The 18808-nt window shown below is 40.4% G+C and overlaps 1 protein-coding gene across 3 annotated transcripts in view; it reads left to right on the top strand.

The window, feature by feature from the left end:
• The window catches only part of ZNF180 (zinc finger protein 180), a 30633-nt gene extending 12949 nt beyond the window's left edge, over nucleotides 1-17684 (top strand). The window contains exons 3-6 of one of the 3 annotated variants that reach the window (XM_060288357.2): nucleotides 1456-2652; nucleotides 2774-2848; nucleotides 7531-7657; nucleotides 8799-17684. In XM_060288357.2, the coding sequence (XP_060144340.1) occupies nucleotides 2590-2652; nucleotides 2774-2848; nucleotides 7531-7657; nucleotides 8799-10543 (2010 nt within the window). In that variant the 5' untranslated portion in view covers nucleotides 1456-2589 and the 3' untranslated portion in view covers nucleotides 10544-17684. The remainder of the gene's footprint in view (nucleotides 1-1455; nucleotides 2653-2773; nucleotides 2849-7530; nucleotides 7658-8798) is intronic. The other 2 variants (XM_030873991.3, XM_060288358.2) reach the window with 2 other exon arrangements.
• Nucleotides 17685-18808: the final 1124 nt, after the last annotated feature.

Here is an 18808-nt window from a genome sequence, read left to right on the forward strand (position 1 = left end):
GCTGAAGGGAACGTTGTGGCCGGTTTGCTCTTCTATCCAGACCACTCACACTTTCTCCATATCAGCAATAAAACTGTTTCTCTTTCTTGTCATTCGCGTGTTCACTGGAGTAGCACTTTTCATTTCCTTCAAGAACTTTTCCTTTGCATTCACACCTTGGCTGACTGTTTGGCGCAAGAGGCCTAGCTTTCAGCCCGTCTCAGCTTTCGACCTGCCTTCCTCACTAAGCTTAATCCTTTCTGGCTTTTGATTTAAAGTGAGAGATGTATGTACGACTCTTCTTTTCACTTGACCACTTAGAGGCCATTGTAGGGTTATTAACTGGCCTAATTAAATATTGTTGTGTCTCAGGGAATAAGGAGTCCTGAGGAGAGGGAGAGAGACGGAGGAAGGGCTGGTCAGCGGAGAAGTCAGAATATACACAACATTTATGGGTTAAATTTGCCCTCTTATTTGGACACAGTTTGTGACACCTCAAAACAATTACAATAGTAACATCAAAGATCACTGATCACAGATCACCATGACAAGTATAATAATAATGCAGAAGTTTGAAATATGTTGAGAATTAGCAAACTGTGACACATAGACATGAAGTGGGCAAATGCTGTTGGGAACATGGCACCAATAGACTTGGTATCTGTGAAGTGCAGTAGAGTGCAATGAAATGAGGTATGCCGGGGGAATTCCCTGGCAGTCCAGTGGTTAGGACTGTACCTTCACTGCTGAGGGCGTGGGTTCAATCCCTGGTTGGGGAACTAAGATCCTGCAAGCCGTGGCGAGGCCAAAAAAAAGTATGCCTGTCCTTGAACAGAATGTCATTTGACAGGATGAGTCATTGTACTCAGTAGTAAAAACTTCAGGAAGCCACAAAGAAATTATCTTGTTTCAGAGTGATTTTTCCAAGAGGGAAACATTTGTTGCTGTTTGGTAAATATTGAATTAAGGAAAAGAAATGTCATTTAAAAATGGATACCATGTTGAAACACAGACTGTGAACCTGTACCTCAATTCTGCTTTTCCAAAATATAACTGCTTTTAATGCTTTTGAGACTGTCCTTCTGGACTTTTCTGGGCATGTTTATATTTTATAAAAATTTATTCATGGTCTATATACGATTCTTAATTTTTTCACTCCACAATATATTGTAGACATCTTCTGTCCTTTATATGCATCAATCCATGCAAATCTATCTTTTCTTCTCTTGGCTGCAAAATAATATTCAGTTATCTGGGTGAAGCATAATTTATTTAACCAGGCACTTACTGATGGACACTTAATCTCCCCTCCCATTTTTGCTATGATAATGTAACTCTTTAATGAGATTTCTTGTACATACATCTAAGTGTTCTTTCTTTCCTTCTTTCTCTCTTTCTTTTCTTTCTCTCTTTCCTTCCTTCCTTCCCTCCTTCCTTCCTTCCTTCCTTCCTTCCTTCCTTCCGCATGTTTTGCAGGATCTTAGTTCCCCGACCCGGGATTGAACCTGTGCCAGGGCAGTGAAAGTGCTGGGTCCTAACCACTGGACTGCCAGGGAAGTCCCTAAGTGTGCTTTCTGTTATTTCCTAAGGAAATACTATCAAGAAGACTTACTGGATATTACATTTTTAAAATATTGCCATTAAAAAAAACAAAAATAAAAGCAAAGAGTATATGTAAAAATGGATGAAATCTGGATAAAGTCGGTACCTGAGTTAAAAATGTTGAACTGATATCAGTTTCCTGATTTTGACAATGCACTGTGGTTACGTGTGATAGTATCATTGGGAGAAACTGGGTGAAGGGTACACAGGAACTCTCTCTGTTCTGTTTTTGTAAATTCTTGTGAGTCTTAAACTATTTCAAAATAAAATGTTATTTTAAGAAATATATTGCCAATCCAGGGAGCTTGTATCAACTTAAACTTCCACTAGGAGTATATGAAGCTCTTGACCCGTGGGCCACCAGGGCAGGAGCCATTAGCAACAGGCCGAAGAAGCAGTCCATGTGGTTGGGATATTGGTTACATACAGGGGTTTGAGCAGATAAGTAAATATAAATAGGATAATGGGACGCAGAGAAGGAAGGTACAAATATAGAAAGTGGGAAGGCTAGAATTGTTGAATTGTAATTGGAATTATTGCTGTGAATTTAATGGTCTCTAAGGTATAGAGGTGTCATAGAAATAGAGATGTGATTTTATCTGATTGAAAGAGATGAGCATCTTTTTGTATATTCACTGGCCATTTTATTTCTTCATAGTTGAGTTGCCTGCGCATTTTCCTTTGTCTATTTTTCTTTCTTTCTGATTCGGAGGAAATCTTAACAACATAGATTCTTATTGGTGGTGCCTTTATCGGTGGCACTTTTTGCCAAACATTTTATGAAGTTAATTTGTTGATCTTTGTCTTTATCATTCTTTGGTCTTGCTGTATTACGTGTTATTTCCGTACAATTCCGTGATCCAGGAATTCAGGCAGGGATTTAAGCTGGACAGTTCTTTTCTTCTGCATCGTGTCTGGGGTCACTCAGCTCCGTTCAGCTGGTAGCTGGGCTGGTCTGGAAGATGCACAAAGACATCATGCTGTTTCTGATGCCTCTTGCTCCTCCAGATGTCCCCTCTCTCTCTCCACATGCTCAGCTTGAGCTTACCAGTGGGAAGGAGCAGAAGTTTGGTAGGTGGGATGTGTTAAAACAGATGGCCTGTCAAATCCTAGCCAACTCACAGTGGGAGTTTTGAGCCATGGCTTAGCTCCCTGATTATTTTCCTTTTTCTCATCTGCTTTGCCTTCTCAGGACTGTCTCCTTCCTCAGGAGATTATCGTCAAGGTCGAGAGAGACGATGCCGGGTCACTGGCCGTTGCATCCCAGGTGAGTTGGACAGGGCCTCTGTCTTCACCTCGAGAAAAGTGCATGGCTGGTGGGTGGCAGAAGCCACATTGAAGTGAACTGGGAAGTGAGTAGAAAATGGGGAAATAGAGATAAGAGTGTGCAACTTTTTACGAAAAGTTGGTTATCTATAAAAGATTGAAGAGAGTGATAATTGCAAGGAAATCTGAGGTTGGGGTTGTTGTCTTTTATCCCCTAAAGGCTTGAAAGGATTTGGCTCGGTTTAAATGGTTGCAGGAAAGAGTAAGTGAAGGAAAAGAAGTTAACGGTCGGGAGAGAGAGGAGATAAAACTATAAAACAGAACTCACAGATACAGAGAACAAACTAGTGGTTACCAGTGTAGGGGGGTGCAGTAGAGGGGTGGAGGAGTGAGAGGTACAAAGTATTGGGAGTAAGATAGGCTCAAGGATGTATTCTACAATGCGGGGAATAGAGCCAATATGTCGTAATAACTGTAAATGGAAAGTAACGTTTCAAAATTGTATAAAAATTAAAAATAATTTTAAAAAGAAGACAAAAGCAATAAAGCAGAGTCCTTGATTAGTGCCAGGGGAATTAATTCAGAGCATATGTGAATGCATTAACTCTATTAGAGGAAGAATGGCTCATATAAGAAAAATGAGTTTGAGGGAATTATCTGAAGGCTTGTCTTTTTCTCTGTGAACAGTCAGGTGAAATTATCTTTTGAGCATGTGGGTGGGACTTGGAATGGAGAGATGTTTGACTAGAGTAGAGAAGACTTAAAATAGTAATTTGGATTATGAGAGACAGGCTGCTCCAGGAGGTATAATAGGGTTGCTGGTCAGTCCGAAAAGCTCATTCTGAGATAGAGACTGTTTTTAAAATTTATTTATTTATCTGTTTATTGGCCGTGCCACACAGCTTGTGGGATCTTAGTTCCTCAACCAGGGATTGAACCCGGGGCCTCGGCAGTGAGAGCACAGAGGGATTCCCGATAGTGACTGTTAATAGTACTCTATTCAGTTGCTTTTGTGGATTTTCTTTCCCTGTGGCATTCCGTAACCTACTTTCCATGGAGAGCAGATTTGACATTCAGATTTGTTTAGTTTTTGTAGCCAGGTATATTCAGTGGAAGCCGCATAGGTCAGGGTAATATTTGAAAGAGAATTTTTGAATATATCAAATAGAAAGATTAAGGTGAGTGATCCACAGGCTCTCACCTGAATAATGAAGATGGGAAAGATAAAAGAGGATGCCAAACAGAAAGGAAAAGACTACAGACTGGAGGATAGTGATAGTAGATATTTTAGTAAAGGCCCCAAACCAGCAGAGAATGAGAGGAGTAAAGGGAGTGATTAAGCAAGTAAAGTGGAGAATTCTGATGTCGTAATGAAAGAGTGAGCGCTTCTGGGTGTGCGACTTGAGAGGTGGAGTACTTTATGGTGATTTCAAGATCTGGGGTCTCACACTAAGAATGAGGGGCTGGGAGTTGGGCTGGCCATATGAGTTGATGACTGAGAACATAGTCTGTGATGTTAGGGAAACTTGAGGTTGCATCCCAGTCACTAACCTTAGGCCTACGTGTTATTTTTTCCGACCTTCTAGCTCTTCATCTGAAAAATGTTGCTGCTAATGGTATTTTCTCACAAGGGGCCTTGTGAGAATTAAGTGAGTGATAATTTATGCAACATGCTTAGCACACTGCCTGATACCACATAGTAAGTGCTTCATGAAAGTCAGTTATTTTTATATTATTACCAGAGAACTCTACACGTGGATGCTATAGACTGCGCAAGACGAGACAGTACACGTTCTTGAATTAGCGGATAAATCCTGGGTATTATAAATCTTCAGTGGTTGGGGGCATGGGTGGTGTTCAAGAAGTTGGTACAACAAAGCTCCAAGAAGTGAGGTAAATGGCATGAATTTCAGGGTAACTGGGAGCACACACACCCTCCTCCCCCTCTGATGCTGAGACCCCTGGGATGGGAGAGCACGACCACCCTGAGCCTGTGAGGACTTCAGAGGAGGGAGTCCTCAGGGGGGAAGTGTAGGTTTTATTAACACAGGGATGTAGAGAGAATATTTGGTGAAGATGTAGGATTTCTTTTTTTTTTTTTTTTTTTTGCTGTGCTGGGTCTTTGTTGCTGCATGCAGGCTTTCTGTAGTTGCGGTGTGCGGGCTTCTCATTGAGGTGACTTCTATTGTTGTGGAGCATGGGCTCTAGGTGTGTGGGCTTCAGTAGTTGCAGCGCGTGGGCCCTAGAGCGTGTGGGCTTCAGTAGTTGTGGTGCATGGGGTCAGTAGTTGTGGCTCGTGGGCTCTAGAGAGCAGGCTCAGTAGTTGTGGCGCACGGGCTTAGTTGCTCCACAGCATGTGGGATCTTCCGGGACCAGGGCTCGAACCCGTGTCCCCTGCATTGGCAGGCGGATTCTTAACCACTGCGCCACCAGGGAAATTCTGGATTTCATTATTATAGAAGAAGAGTTCCCAAGGGCACAGTTGAAGGGTTTGGGAAGAAATTTTGAGGACTTGGGTGTAGGGGACAGGTGAGAGGAAGAACAGAATAAGAGGGATAGAAGTTCAGAAACAGCCAGTATCCACACGCTGAAGGACCTTTTCAAATGGGTATGTGATGGGCCTTGTGAGATTCAGGTGAGAGGAAAGGATTTCCGTCAGAATTTGAACCAGGATTATTTTGATATATTACAGAGTCTACTGATATACTGTTGATTCACTTGCTGAAATAATTTACCAAATATATAATTAGTCTATACTATACACCAACACTGTACTAAGCTCTGGAGTTACTGCCCTCATGGATTACAGCCTAGTGACAAAGATGACCATTATGCAAGTGATAAGAAAGCATCGTGAGTCTTATGATAGAAATTCCTGGAGCTTTGAGAACATATAGCCTGGGGTGCAGTGGGGGGTGCTAATCTAGTCTAGTATTATTTATTTAACATTTGAAGAAGTTTGATATTAAAGGGACCTACATTAAACAGTGAAGGGGAGTGTTTATTAAAAGGAAGCATGTATTGGAGGTTGAAAAACAGTACGTATAGATCCATGTTCAACACGGGGCAGTTTGCAAGTGATATTTCTTTTCTTTTCTTTTTTTTAAGTATTAGATCAATGTTTTTATTAAGATCTTAAAAAAAATATGACCTGAAAGAATAACACATATATTTGTAGGTTCTTCTGGCTGAACTTTCTGTTTCTTTAAACTGCTGCTTAAAAATATTTACCTAATTGTTATTACCTATAAACAACATTGTGGTTCTGATTATTTTCTTTGACTCAGTTCATCCTTGTAAGATCTTCAATCCTGAAGAAATGGCACAAAACGAATAATGAGAAATAACAAATGATATTTCTGAATCCCATTTTGGGGTAACTGTGAAAACCTTTGAGATTTTAGTGAAATTTATGGGCCACAACTTAGAAAAAGGTACAGCAGCATTTTGCATGGAGTTTCTTGGGATTCAGGGACTTCGTGTCCTATGCATGAACCACAGCTTAAGAACACCCCATTTATTTAAAAAGCCTTGGCAAGTGGCATTTGACTTCTGTGGTTTTTGCTGCCTTTGGGTAAGGACAGATCACCTCCAGCACTTTTTTGGAACAAAATTCCTGCCCAAAAATCTTAGAAGGAGGTTCTTTCCTGCTTAGAGGAGGCAGTCCAAGAGACCCCTTTTACATGGCAGTAATGACAGGCCCTATGGTGCAGCTCATAGTGTGGACAAAATAGAAATGTTTTCTGAAGACTTAAGAATTCAGGATAAAGGTTTCATTGGCTGTCACTTATTTTTTGAGGCTCCTCAAACCTAATCATCCTGATAATCATTCCCAGCCTTTGTTTCTTTTAGTAAACTCTGGTAATGGCTTTTCATATATCATTACAATTAATTCACTCAACAGCACAATGAATTGGGTATCATTAAGCCTAATAAATAGAAGTAGTATAAACTCACCATTAATAGATGATCAGATTAGATATTTTTTTAAAAAAAATTCAGACATAGGCTCTTAATAGATAAGAAAACCCACGTCTCTTTTCCATATCCAGTGCTCTAAACCTGTACATACTACCTTTCATTAAGGCCCACATTTCATTTTCTGTCTCAAGCATCAGTAAAGCCTGTGTGCCAAATCTGGCCCGTCACCTGTTTTTTGAAAATAAAGTTTTATTGTAATACAGCCACATCCATTTGTTCATGTATTTTCTGTGGCTGCTTTCTTGCTATAGCAGCAGAGCTGAGTAGTTGTAATAGATAGAGACTGTATGGCTTGCCAAGCCTAAAATATTTGCTCTCTGACCTTTGAGAGAAAAAGTTTGCTGACCCTGTTCTGTTAGTTTCTCAGGAATTTGGAGGGAATTCCTAAGTAGGAATTCTATATTCACCAATGCAAAAATCAGAATAAGCATTTTCTTTAAGGTCAACAAGAGAGAAAACAGTTTACGTCAGTTCTTAGCTGGTGTTCTTCTTTGGGGTTATATAAATAGGTCCAGCATCCAAAACCCAAAGGGGCTCACCTAGAAGGTACCTGTATCCCTTGACTAGAATCCTTTGAACGGTGATCATCTCAGGACAATTTCTAGGCATCAGGTTTTCTTTCTTCCACCTGTCAAACTTTTCCTCTGTGAACATTGGAAGGAAATGATACCCAACTGAGCAGGAATGTGTGTCCTGTTTTAGGAAGGAGTGAACTTCCATAGAGTGACTGTGGACTTCACTCAGGAGGAAGAAGGCACTTTGAACCCTGCCCGGAGGACCCTGGACAGAGATGTGATCCTGGAGAACCACAGGCACCTAGTCTCTTGGAGTAAGAGTACAATCCCCTTTAATGAAGTCTATGTATTGAAATGATTTCTCATTTCCATTGATCAAGAGCTAGGGAATTCAGAGGCCAGAATGATTTTGGCCACACATAGATTGCATTTGTGCTTTTTATTCCCCAGGGAAGATTTAGTTTTAATTTGTAGGGTAGCAAAGGTACAGATTCTTGGGTTTGAGCTTATGCAGTCTTCTTGGCTCCTAAAGGCCAAGGACTGGGACCAAATTCTGCAGTGATTTTCTTTTGTCCCCAGCCCAAATACCCAAAGTCCTGTATCTTTCCCTATTGGCTTTTCAAACCAGATGCAGTCTCCTAGTTGGAACAAGGGGATAAGTATAAAAAGAGTTTCTCAACATGCATATCCAGGTGAGAAACAGACATTTGGGAGTCATTACAGGTATAGAAGATTTGTTTGAAAAATCCCCATAGGGCATGCTGCATATTTCTCCATCTCCCACTCCTGGTGGACTTATACATCACCACTTTTTCCAAGTGTGCTTCATATTGCCTGGCCTAATAGCCACCAAGGCTTCTGTTTATGAGCTAATCTTCATCCTCTCTCACTTGGAACTAAAGGAATTCATGGGGCCATAATAGCCCCTAAGGCATTTAGGGAACCTGGGATAACAGTGCCCCCATTATTTTTTCCTGGTTCACGAAGTAGTTTGACCTTGTTTTACTAACACAGACTGTGCTAGCAAGTTTCATGCCTCCAGAAATTTCTAGAAATGTAGACACTAATTTCTATTTCAGTGAACATATATCTAGCACTAAAGAAGGTAGAAAGGACCCTCTTTTTTTGCTAAGGATTGCAAAATTGTTTTGCAATTCTGTAGATTCTGCATAGGGGATCTTATTTTGGAATATGGAGATATTTGACATCTAAAGTCTTTTTATTCAGCAACACTAAGATTGAAATAGTTTCATATTAATGCCTTGTTACACTATTGGACTATGGTAGTTCTCTGCTTACTACTTCATCCCATCCTTTTGCTTTCTCAATTCATGTTATAGGTCCATAGCTGAAAACAAATCCACATATAATTGCATACTTTCTTGTCAGCTTTCATTCCCCTATTCCAGCTCTAACATTTTTTTGGCTAGGGTGTTTTATTTTGCTTCCTTCCAGAGTCGGCAACTGCACTTGGAAGAAGAGAATCAACATCAAAGCAGAGCAGTTTTGGTGATGAACCATCCCACAGAGTGAAGATAGAAAGGTTGACAAGAGATGATCCTTGGTTATCTTCATGTGAAGAAGTTCAGGATTGTAAGGAGCTTTTGGAGAAGCAACAGGAAAAACAAGAGAGACTTTTGAAGGAAGTGACATTCACTCACAGAACAGCTATTAGTCATGAGAGAGCCTGCAAAAGTGATGACCTTGAGGAGAAGCGTGGTCCAAATAACAGTCTTCTTTCACCACAGATGATACCCATAAGAAACCATTTTCATAAACATGCTTCACATGTTAAAAAATTTCATTATAATTCTATGGTAAACACTCATCAGATGATTAATGATAGTGAGAAACTCTGTGAAAATAAAGAATGTGGAAACCTCCCCCAGAGCATTCATTTTTTTCAGTTTACAAAAGCTCAAACAGAAGATAAATCCTATGGATTTAGTGACAGTATTCAACACTTTAGCCATGATAAACCCCTAAATCTACATGAGAAAATACATGCACAAGGAAAATCCTTTGATTTTAAGGAACATGGGCAAGTTTTGAACCACAGCATATCCCATAATGAACAACAGAGAATCCCTGTTGAAGAGAGTCAGTATAAATGTAATAAAACCTCCCAGAGTTCATCCCTTGCTCAAAACATGAGAAATCATTCTGAAGAGAAACCCTTTGAATGTAATCAGTGTGGGAAATCCTTCAGCTGGAGCTCTCATCTTGTTGCACATCAGAGAACTCACACAGGGGAGAAACCTTATGAATGTAACGAGTGTGGGAAATCATTCAGCCGCAGCTCTCACCTTGTTTCCCATCAGAGAACTCATACTGGAGAGAAACCTTACAGATGCAATCAGTGTGGGAAATCCTTTAGCCAGAGCTATGTCCTTGTCGTGCATCAGAGAACTCATACTGGAGAGAAGCCTTATGAATGCAGTCAGTGTGGAAAGTCATTCAGGCAGAGCTACAAACTTATTGCACATCAAAGAACTCATACTGGAGAGAAGCCCTACGAATGTAATCAATGTGGGAAATCATTTATCCAGAGCTATAAGCTTATTGCCCATCAAAGAATTCATACTGGAGAAAAGCCCTATGAATGCAATCAATGTGGAAAGTCCTTTAGTCAAAGTTACAAACTTGTCGCGCATCAGAGGAGTCACACAGGAGAAAAACCCTTTGAATGTAATCAGTGTGGAAAATCCTTCAGCTGGAGTTCTCAACTGGTTGCACACCAAAGAACTCATACTGGAGAGAAACCCTACGAATGTAATGAGTGTGGGAAATCTTTCAACCGCAGTTCTCACCTTGTTATGCATCAGAGAACTCATACTGGAGAAAAACCCTATGAATGTAATCAGTGTGGGAAGTCCTTCAGCCAGAGTTATGTTCTTGTTGTACATCAGAGAACTCATACTGGAGAAAAGCCCTATGAGTGCAGTCAGTGTGGAAAATCCTTCAGGCAGAGTTCATGCCTTACTCAACATCAGAGAACTCATACTGGAGAGAAACCCTATGAATGTAACCAATGTGGAAAAACATTCAGCTTGAGTGCTCGACTTATTGTACATCAAAGAACTCATACTGGAGAGAAACCCTTTACATGTAATCAGTGTGGGAAAGCTTTCATTAATAGTTCTAAACTTATTAGGCATCAGGCAACTCATATTGAAGAGAAACCCTATGAATGTAACTAGTTTGGAAATCTTTCAGCCAGAGTATATCCCTCCCTCCTTCCCTCCTTCTCTCCCTCGCTCCCTCCTTCCCTTCCTCCCTCCCTTCAGCCCCTCATTTCCTCCTTCCCTCCTTCCATTCCTCCAGGATTACATGTATTGGAAAGAACTACTATGAAAACAATGTGTCTGGAAAAAGCTTTCAGTTAGCTCTCTGTTATTGTGTATCTGGAAATTTGTTCTGGGGAAGAAACAGAGAAAAACTATCAAATATTTTACTTAACAGTTCCATGTTAAAAAATCAAACTTGGCCCTTATAACACATTCCCACAAAAGTAATAACTACTGGCGCTTTTCCTTGTAGAAAGCACTTCGACCTGACTTTGAGAGAATTACCATTAAATGGGCAGTATGCTGTGGAGTGATTGCCAGTGAGGTGGACCTCTTTTCCAATAAAGAATAAATGAGAATGCTGATACCAGTGGGCTTGTTGTTGAGAAGGTTGGAAAATTGCTGTAGTTATTAGAACTTAGGCTGGAAAATGGCATTTCAGTGTATCATTTTCCAACATGATTTCTCTAGCAGCTACTTAGTAATCAGTTTCATACAGCACTTTCTCTTATATGTGAAGATTTTGTAAAAATTAGGGAAATGGCTACGATATGAACTGAAAAATGCAGGGCAAGAGTATAGAACATTCATTTCTAGAACCATCATGATAAGATATTTGTGTTTGGATCAGGGTCTAAAGGGATTCTAGGTGTATCTGTTTTAATTTTAGGCTTATGCCTGTTTTTTTTTGTGTATGCTTTTTTATAATACTAACAAATGATATGAGTAATAGTCAAAAAAGTACAAACATTTCCATCTCTTTGACCATTTAGGAAAGACCTGACAGTCAGATAGCAAAGATCCCTTAGGGTTCTGAGAGTTCCATTTGGATTAGCATGAACAGGTTACTCCTTAGGACTTAGATTCCCAGGAATGTTCCTCATTGAGAATAAAATATTTCCCTGTGAATGTGGAACTGGAAATTTAAGCCAGAGGGACTGAGAATGCATGGGCAGTATGGAGGGCATATGGGCTTTTTTTAACCCATATATCAAAAGCAGTATAAAGGAGCTTTATTTTTATGTTTTTTTTTTTTTTCTCTCCCCTCATGTAGTATTGTCTTTTTTTCCTCTGAGATATGTTCCCTAATGTGAGAATCCTCTGAATGGGAAGGTACTGCCCTGGCTAAGTGCTTGCCATCTAAATTAAGCACACAAGAATGCTTTTAGTGAGGTAATATTTGTAGCTTCTCATTGGTTTTTTAGATTTGGTTCACAAGTCTTTCTGGCCTTTGCCCCTTATCATGAATTCTAATTCTGTGGATTGTCATGGACCTGAAACCTCTGATCCCAGAGAGTTATTGAAAAATAGGCTGAGAGTTGAACTGAGAGACCAGAGAATAGAGGTAAATTCCCTGGAGAAGAAAAAAAAAAAACTAAAGTGATATCTAATAGGGGTTACCCTTAGTAAATTCTGTCCCCAGGATATGACCCTAAGTGGATTCATCTTTATGAGGGTTAAGCCAGAGAGTGCAGCACACCTCACAGTGACTGAAGTTCTGGGGGAACAGTTGTTGACGGCTGGAAAACTGGCTGCCCACCCCAGGAGAATCTTCAGTCCATGAATGCACAGATAGAGGAAGAGAAGGGGTTCTCTGTGCACTGCCTTTGGGGGAGGACATAAAATTGTGAAAATGCTAATTTGGTAGTGGGACATGGTTAGGCTTCTTTTCCCCAAAATTATAGATAAAACCAATACCAGTGCTAGGTACAAGTGGATGATTTTCACTGGGCATGTTGAATCTTACTTTGAAGACAGGAGACAGGAGACAGGATTGTACAAATGAGATTAAAGCCAACTGGGCTAAGAAGGAAGCCTGTGAAGATTTCAAGTTTTGGAAGGGGTTTATCTCAAACTAATCTTTTTAGTGTTAAAAATATTTCGTTGAAAATGAAATTGATAAAACTGCAAAGAATTTTGAAGTGAGTATGTGTGTTTATTGGCCAGGTTGAATATGAGTCATCTGTGTGCACTAAGTCATAAGTATTACATCAGTTCCTAGGTGGTGAATTATGGTTGCCAAGTGTTTTGAAGTAGGGTAGATCCACTAAATAAACAAAAATGTTAATTTCATTATTTGCTCAGTAATTTCCCTCTGTAGGAAAGGTATTCTTTTAAAAAATGGTCGACCAATAATGAAGAGAAGTTAAAGTGACAGTGTGCTAAAAATACATAATTAAACCTCTGAACCTAAAATTTAGGTTTAAAAGGGGAAATCAGTAACTTGATTTTAATGACATATGTATGACACATATATAACCACATATGTCCCCTGCATAAAAATTTTTGTGTAAAATTCACGAAGTAAAATTGTACTTTGCCATAGCAAAATGTATAGAGATTTGACAGGCCAAATTTCTTTCACCATATTCCAGTAAAATTAGAAATAAGTGAAAGGTGACCAAAGCGTTTTAAAATACATGGATGTTAAAGAATATTCTCTCTCCTAGAACTAATTTTTTAAAACGTTTTTATAGTTTTATCGAGATATAATTGACATAAGTTTAACATGTACAGCATAATGACTTGACTTACAAATATTGTGAAGTGGGGACTTCCCTGGCCGTCCAGTGGTTAGGACTCCACACTGTCACTGCCGGGGCCGTGGGTTCAATCCCTGGTCAGGGATTAATATCCCACAAGCACAGCCAAATATATATATATATATATATAGTGAAATGATTACCACAATGAGTTAACATCCATCATCTCATACAGATACTAAAAGAAGAAAAAGAAAAAAAGTGGGTTTTTTTTCCTGTGGAGAGAAATCTTAGGATTTGCTCTCTTAGCAGCTTTAAAATGTACCATTCAGCAGCGTTAACTGTAGTCATCATGTTTCCTCCCATACTCCTGCTTAGTCTTCAGTACTTTTGTACTTTGTCCACCTTATTTTGTGGTTTGATGTTTCAGCTTACTCCTAGGCCTGACAAAGATAAACGTGCTTTTAATGTTTTTGTTTGTTTTTATTTTTATAAATTAATTTATTTATCTATTTTTGGCTGTGTTGGGTTTTCGTTGCTGCACGTGGACTTTCTCTAATTGTGGTGAGCCGGAGCTACTCTTTTTTTTTTGCGGTACGCGGGCCTCTCACTGTTGTGGCCTCTCCCGTTGAGGAGCACAGGCTCTGGACGCGCAGGCTCAGCGGCCATGGCTCACAGGCCCAGCCGCTCTGCGGCATGTGGGATCTTCCCGGACCGGGGCACGAACCCGTGTCCCCTGCATCGGCAGGCGGTCTCTCAACCACTGTGCCACCAGGGAAGCCCCTGGAGCTACTGTTTGTTGCAGTGTGCGGGCTTCTCATTGCGGTGCCTTCTCTTGTGGAGCGTGGGTTCTAGGCGCGTCGGCTTCAGTAGTTGTGGCATGTGGGTTCCAGTAGCTGTGGCTCACAGGCTCTAGAGCGCAGGCTCAGTAGTGTGGCACAGGGGCTTAGTTGCTTTGCGGCATGTGGGATCTTCCCAGACCAGGGCTTGAACCTGTGTCTCCTGCATTGGCAGGTGGATTCTCCACCGCTGCACCACCTGGGAAGCCCCTGTTTTTGTGTTTTTTTTGTCCAAAGAGATTTCAGCTTGGAGTGGGGAGGGAATCCAGACTTTTTGATGCTGTTTTCAGATATGCCTTTTATATTTCTAAATTTCTTTTGGATTTTGTACTTAATCAGTACCCTTTATTTCGTATGTCTCATTTAACGTACTTGAGAAGACCCATTAATCTTACCTACCCTTTAGAACTTTATCTTGAAAAATCAGTATTCTTCCTGTTTGCTGAAAGAGGTTGCACATGGACTCAGTTTCCCTTTAGAAGACTTGATGAGTCACATCAGTAAATTGCATATTGCTCTTTACAAATTATAGCAGCCTGGGTTCTTAATTGGAAAGCGCATGAGCCAGTTCTAACCAGCTGATTCAGAAGATACTAGGTGGCTTCAAGAACTGGCAAGAAAGACAATGTTCAGGGCTTCACAGAAACAACTGCTGAATCATGCTGCAGAGCCATGAGAGTTCCTTAGTGTTCCCAAAGCTCCTTGAGATATAGTAAAGAACTAACTATATCTTCTGATTCGAAGTCTGGGCAAGTGCCTGGTTCTGGTGGATCATAGGCTGTGCCTGCACCTGAGTTGTGTGGAAGGTTAAGATGCCAGGGCCACCAGTGCCTAGTGTTTCCTGGAGAATCCATAGTTGTAGATGGGCTCTACCTTCCACTCATACTAATTCTTTGGGCAGTTTGTCATTCATAGAATTGTTAAAGCAACAGCAAAGGAAAAAACAAAAGATTTCCAGTATAGCAGGCCCTTGCCTAGCCCATATGTCAACATTTTCTTCACTCTCTCCATTTTCACTTACTCTAATATGTATATGCACCCTCCTACTTAACCTATCATACCTCTCTTATAACCAAAAACATGTGTAGTCTCTTCCTCACCCAGGGCTTCACATCTTTGCTTCCACTTCCAAGTCTGGGATCTCTGAGTGGTGTCCATTCCATTTCTAGTGAAAAACTCCTCGTGTAAAAAGATGGTTCAGATGCTGGGCATTTAAAAAGGATGGGGGGATTATAAACCAGGTCAAATTACCAAGAAAATATTCAGTAACTTTGGTTGTGAGTAGATATGCAAAAGCTTTCTAAAGCTACTTTTGTAAAACCACAAACAAGTTGGTGACATGGGTAGTTTTTACTGCTTAGGATAATTTAATCCTCATTTGGATTTGTTTGGGGGTCTAACTAAATCAATGTCTGTTTTATTATGCTTTGCAGTAAAAATAGTATTGTTAAATTTTAAAATATCACTTTCGGCATTTGCCAAGTGGATCTTCATGTTGGAACAGTAAAGTTGGACCTTCTGTCTTATGGCCAATGTGGTACTGATTTGTAATCCACTGAGGATGGCATTTCAGTGGAAATAGGTTGATAAATAGGATTGATAAACCTTTCCGTAGTAGTTTTAGCACCTTTCTGGACTCTTTAACATCTTCTGTGTTCTATTGAGGTCATGAGAGTCTTCATGATCACCTCCTCTCTTCTTCAGGGAGGACTCCTGGCATTTAACTGTTGGATCAAGTTCTTGAAACACATATTCCTTTGGAATATTGTTCCTCTTTTCTGCCCAGGCTCTACTAGTTACTCTCTGACAGTGTTTGCTTAGATCTGGACTGTTGATACCTATGCCTGTGGTTCACTGCACAACAGATCCAGCAGGTTGGTGATTCTTCTGACCGGAAGTTCTTCTTCTTGTTGTATATTTGGTTTGTCCACATGTTTCTCCACCTTTCCTTGCTTTCTGAAGGGACTAGGACTACACTACCCCTGCCAGATATTTTGTAGCATGCTGGAACTTTCTATGGGTGTAAGTTCCTGATTTTTCTGTACTCTTGAAAAAACTTCATGGACATGCCATTAACTTTAATTGCTAATTTATTTTTAAGCAGTAATACGTAGCTGTGCTCATAAGTGGAATGTGCTGAAATTTTAGTAGTGGGGATTAGGTTATAAAAGAACCAAACCTGTGGAAAAGCCAGAAGAGGGTTTTCTGATGAAATCTCAAAACTGTTTATCTGTAGTCTCTGGTATTACTATTCTCTACTAATTATATGGGGTTCCATCACTGAAACTCTCTGCTTTAGTATTTATGTTGCACTGGGTAGAGGGAGTTGGAGTCTCTTTTTGTAATCTGGTGCTTTAATTAGATATAACTGATAGTATTGATCATCTAGACCTGTATACAATACAGCCAGTTCCAAGATGTGTCCCCAGAAAACTGGATGACCAGTCACCACAGGCTACACCTGTCCCCGGGTGGTGTAGCCTCTACCTTGTATGAGTATCCAACCATGGTTCCTATGGTCACATGGGAAGATGGGATGACTACTGTGTTTGGAGTATTGTTCTCTGTTACTGCTGGATAAAGTCCAGTTGCATTTTTTTATGCAAGGAAAACTGAAGTTTCTAGCTTTAAATGAAACTATAAAATTGTTTGTGGGGGGGTTGTGTTTATGAAGCATTCAAATTGGTCAGAAGACACTGAATGAGAAAAATATGTTTAAAAGATGGAGACTAGTTTAAAACAAGAGTTAAATTGAAAAGAGCAGCATTAGTTCACACCCTTAAAAGCTGAGCAGCCTCTTGGGTTGCACATCATCCTAGGGATCTATCAGTGATGCAGCAGCAATTTGAAACTAGGGCTCTTTGGTGAGTAGCTTATGTTAAGGCAGAAAGATAGAAATGGGCTTGCACTATCTTGTGAATAATAGGTTAAAAAACACTTCAAGAGACATTTGGGTGGTGTTACATATGCCACAGGGGCCGCTAACCTGTGTGGAATTCCTGCCAGCCAAGCAGGAACATTTTGAGCATTGAGAAACCATTAGTCATAGACAGCTGGACCAAGGTAGGTCAATACAGAGCCACGGGTCCTTCGTGAGATGCAGTATCAAGCGTGCTGAAGAAAGGCATTCTTATTCTGTTCAGACTGCTCTAACAAAAATACTTTAAACTGGCTGTATCAGCGTCTGAGGACTCACTTCCCGCTCGTTAGCTGCACATCTTCTTGTTCTTTCCTCACAAGGACTCTGAGGTCTCTGAGGCCTCTTTTATAAGGGCACTAATCCCGTTTGTGAGGTACCCTCATGACCTAACCACCTCCCAAAGGCCCTCATCCCCTAATATCACATTGGGGGTTAGGATTTCAACATATGAATTTGGTGAGGGGACACAAGAATTCAGTCCACAACAGGCACAAACTCAACTTCTAATAGCCTTCAAATAAAGGTGCATTATATTGGTCAGTTCCAGTTGCCCTGCAGGCAAGTGTTGGTCATCATTAATTTTATAACATATGAAAAACAGGCTTATATGGAGGTCCATACAGAAAAAGGCACCTTCACTAGGATGAAGATCTGGAAACCACACATTTTAATCTCACAATGAAAGGGGCATCTAAAATTCCAGCTTAGGCCCCTCACTGACTGACACTGGAGGTTGATCTCTTCATTACTTGCTTCTGGTGGATAGGCCACGGGCTCTATAAGGACACATAAATATGCCATCAATAAAGGAGTCCAGCGGTGATGTAGAGGGGTGGGATAGGGAGGATGGGAGGGAGGCTCAAGAGGGAGGGGATATGGGGACGTGTACGCATATGGCTGATTCGCTTTGTTGTGCAACAGAAACTAACAGTCTTTTGAAGCAATTATACTCCAATAAAGATCTATTAAATAAATAAAAAATAAGGGAGCCCAGCCCCGGGTGTATTTGGTCATGTTTATCATTGAAGGGAGCAGATAAGGGGGAAAAAGTGATTGGGATTAATGATAACTCACCTTCCATGAGACGCTTGTTTGCTCTTTGGTACAACTTAGGAAGAAAACAAGAAAAAATATGTAACTGAATATGGCCCATTTCATGAAATGGGAGTGGAGGTGGGGCAGGCAACGTGTAGATTATTTATCCGGGAGGCAAACCATAAAGGGGGGGGGATACAAATACCAACTGTAAAGCAACACTAAATATATGGCCGAGGGAGGTTTAGGAACCAAATATCTAGGTAGAATTCTGGTTGATAGTTCTTTTTCTTGTATGGTTTTCTTTTTTTTCTTTCTTTTTTTTTTTCTTCTCGTATGGTTTTCTTAATCCCTTGCTTTTAACAGTTGCTTCCATTTTTCAAGGTTGAAGAGCCTCACATCACTCAGCCAGATGTGCTAGAACCTGATTGAAATACGGGCTTACTTCCTCTTGTGGAAAACAGTACTCCATCTACCAAACATCTGGGACAAATTAGACTATAATTGGTTTCCTACTGCCCCCCAATTTACACAAGTATAATTTAAACGATTTAGTATAATTTAAATAATTAGATGATCTAGTGATCTAGAACCATCGAATTCCTAACCTAATCACCCGAATGCAATCAATCCACCACCTCCCTAGCTTCCATTTCCCCAGATGATAAGAACAAAATCTTAATTTATACAACACATATCTCAACTTAAAAAAAAACAAACACAACTTTTCCTTTACGTAGGTGGTTCTTAAACTTTGCCATGCATCAGAATCAGAGGGAGTGCTTCTTATAACACAGATTTCTGGGTCGCGACCCGAGAGTTTCTGATTCAGTAGGTCTGGGGTGGAGTTTGGGGGTTTGCAATGATTCTGCTGGTCCAGGACCACAACCTGAGAACCACA

The sequence above is a fragment of the Globicephala melas genome, chromosome 19, assembly GCF_963455315.2.
Source record: "Globicephala melas chromosome 19, mGloMel1.2, whole genome shotgun sequence".
In the NCBI taxonomy this organism is placed as follows: Eukaryota; Metazoa; Chordata; class Mammalia; order Artiodactyla; family Delphinidae; genus Globicephala; species Globicephala melas.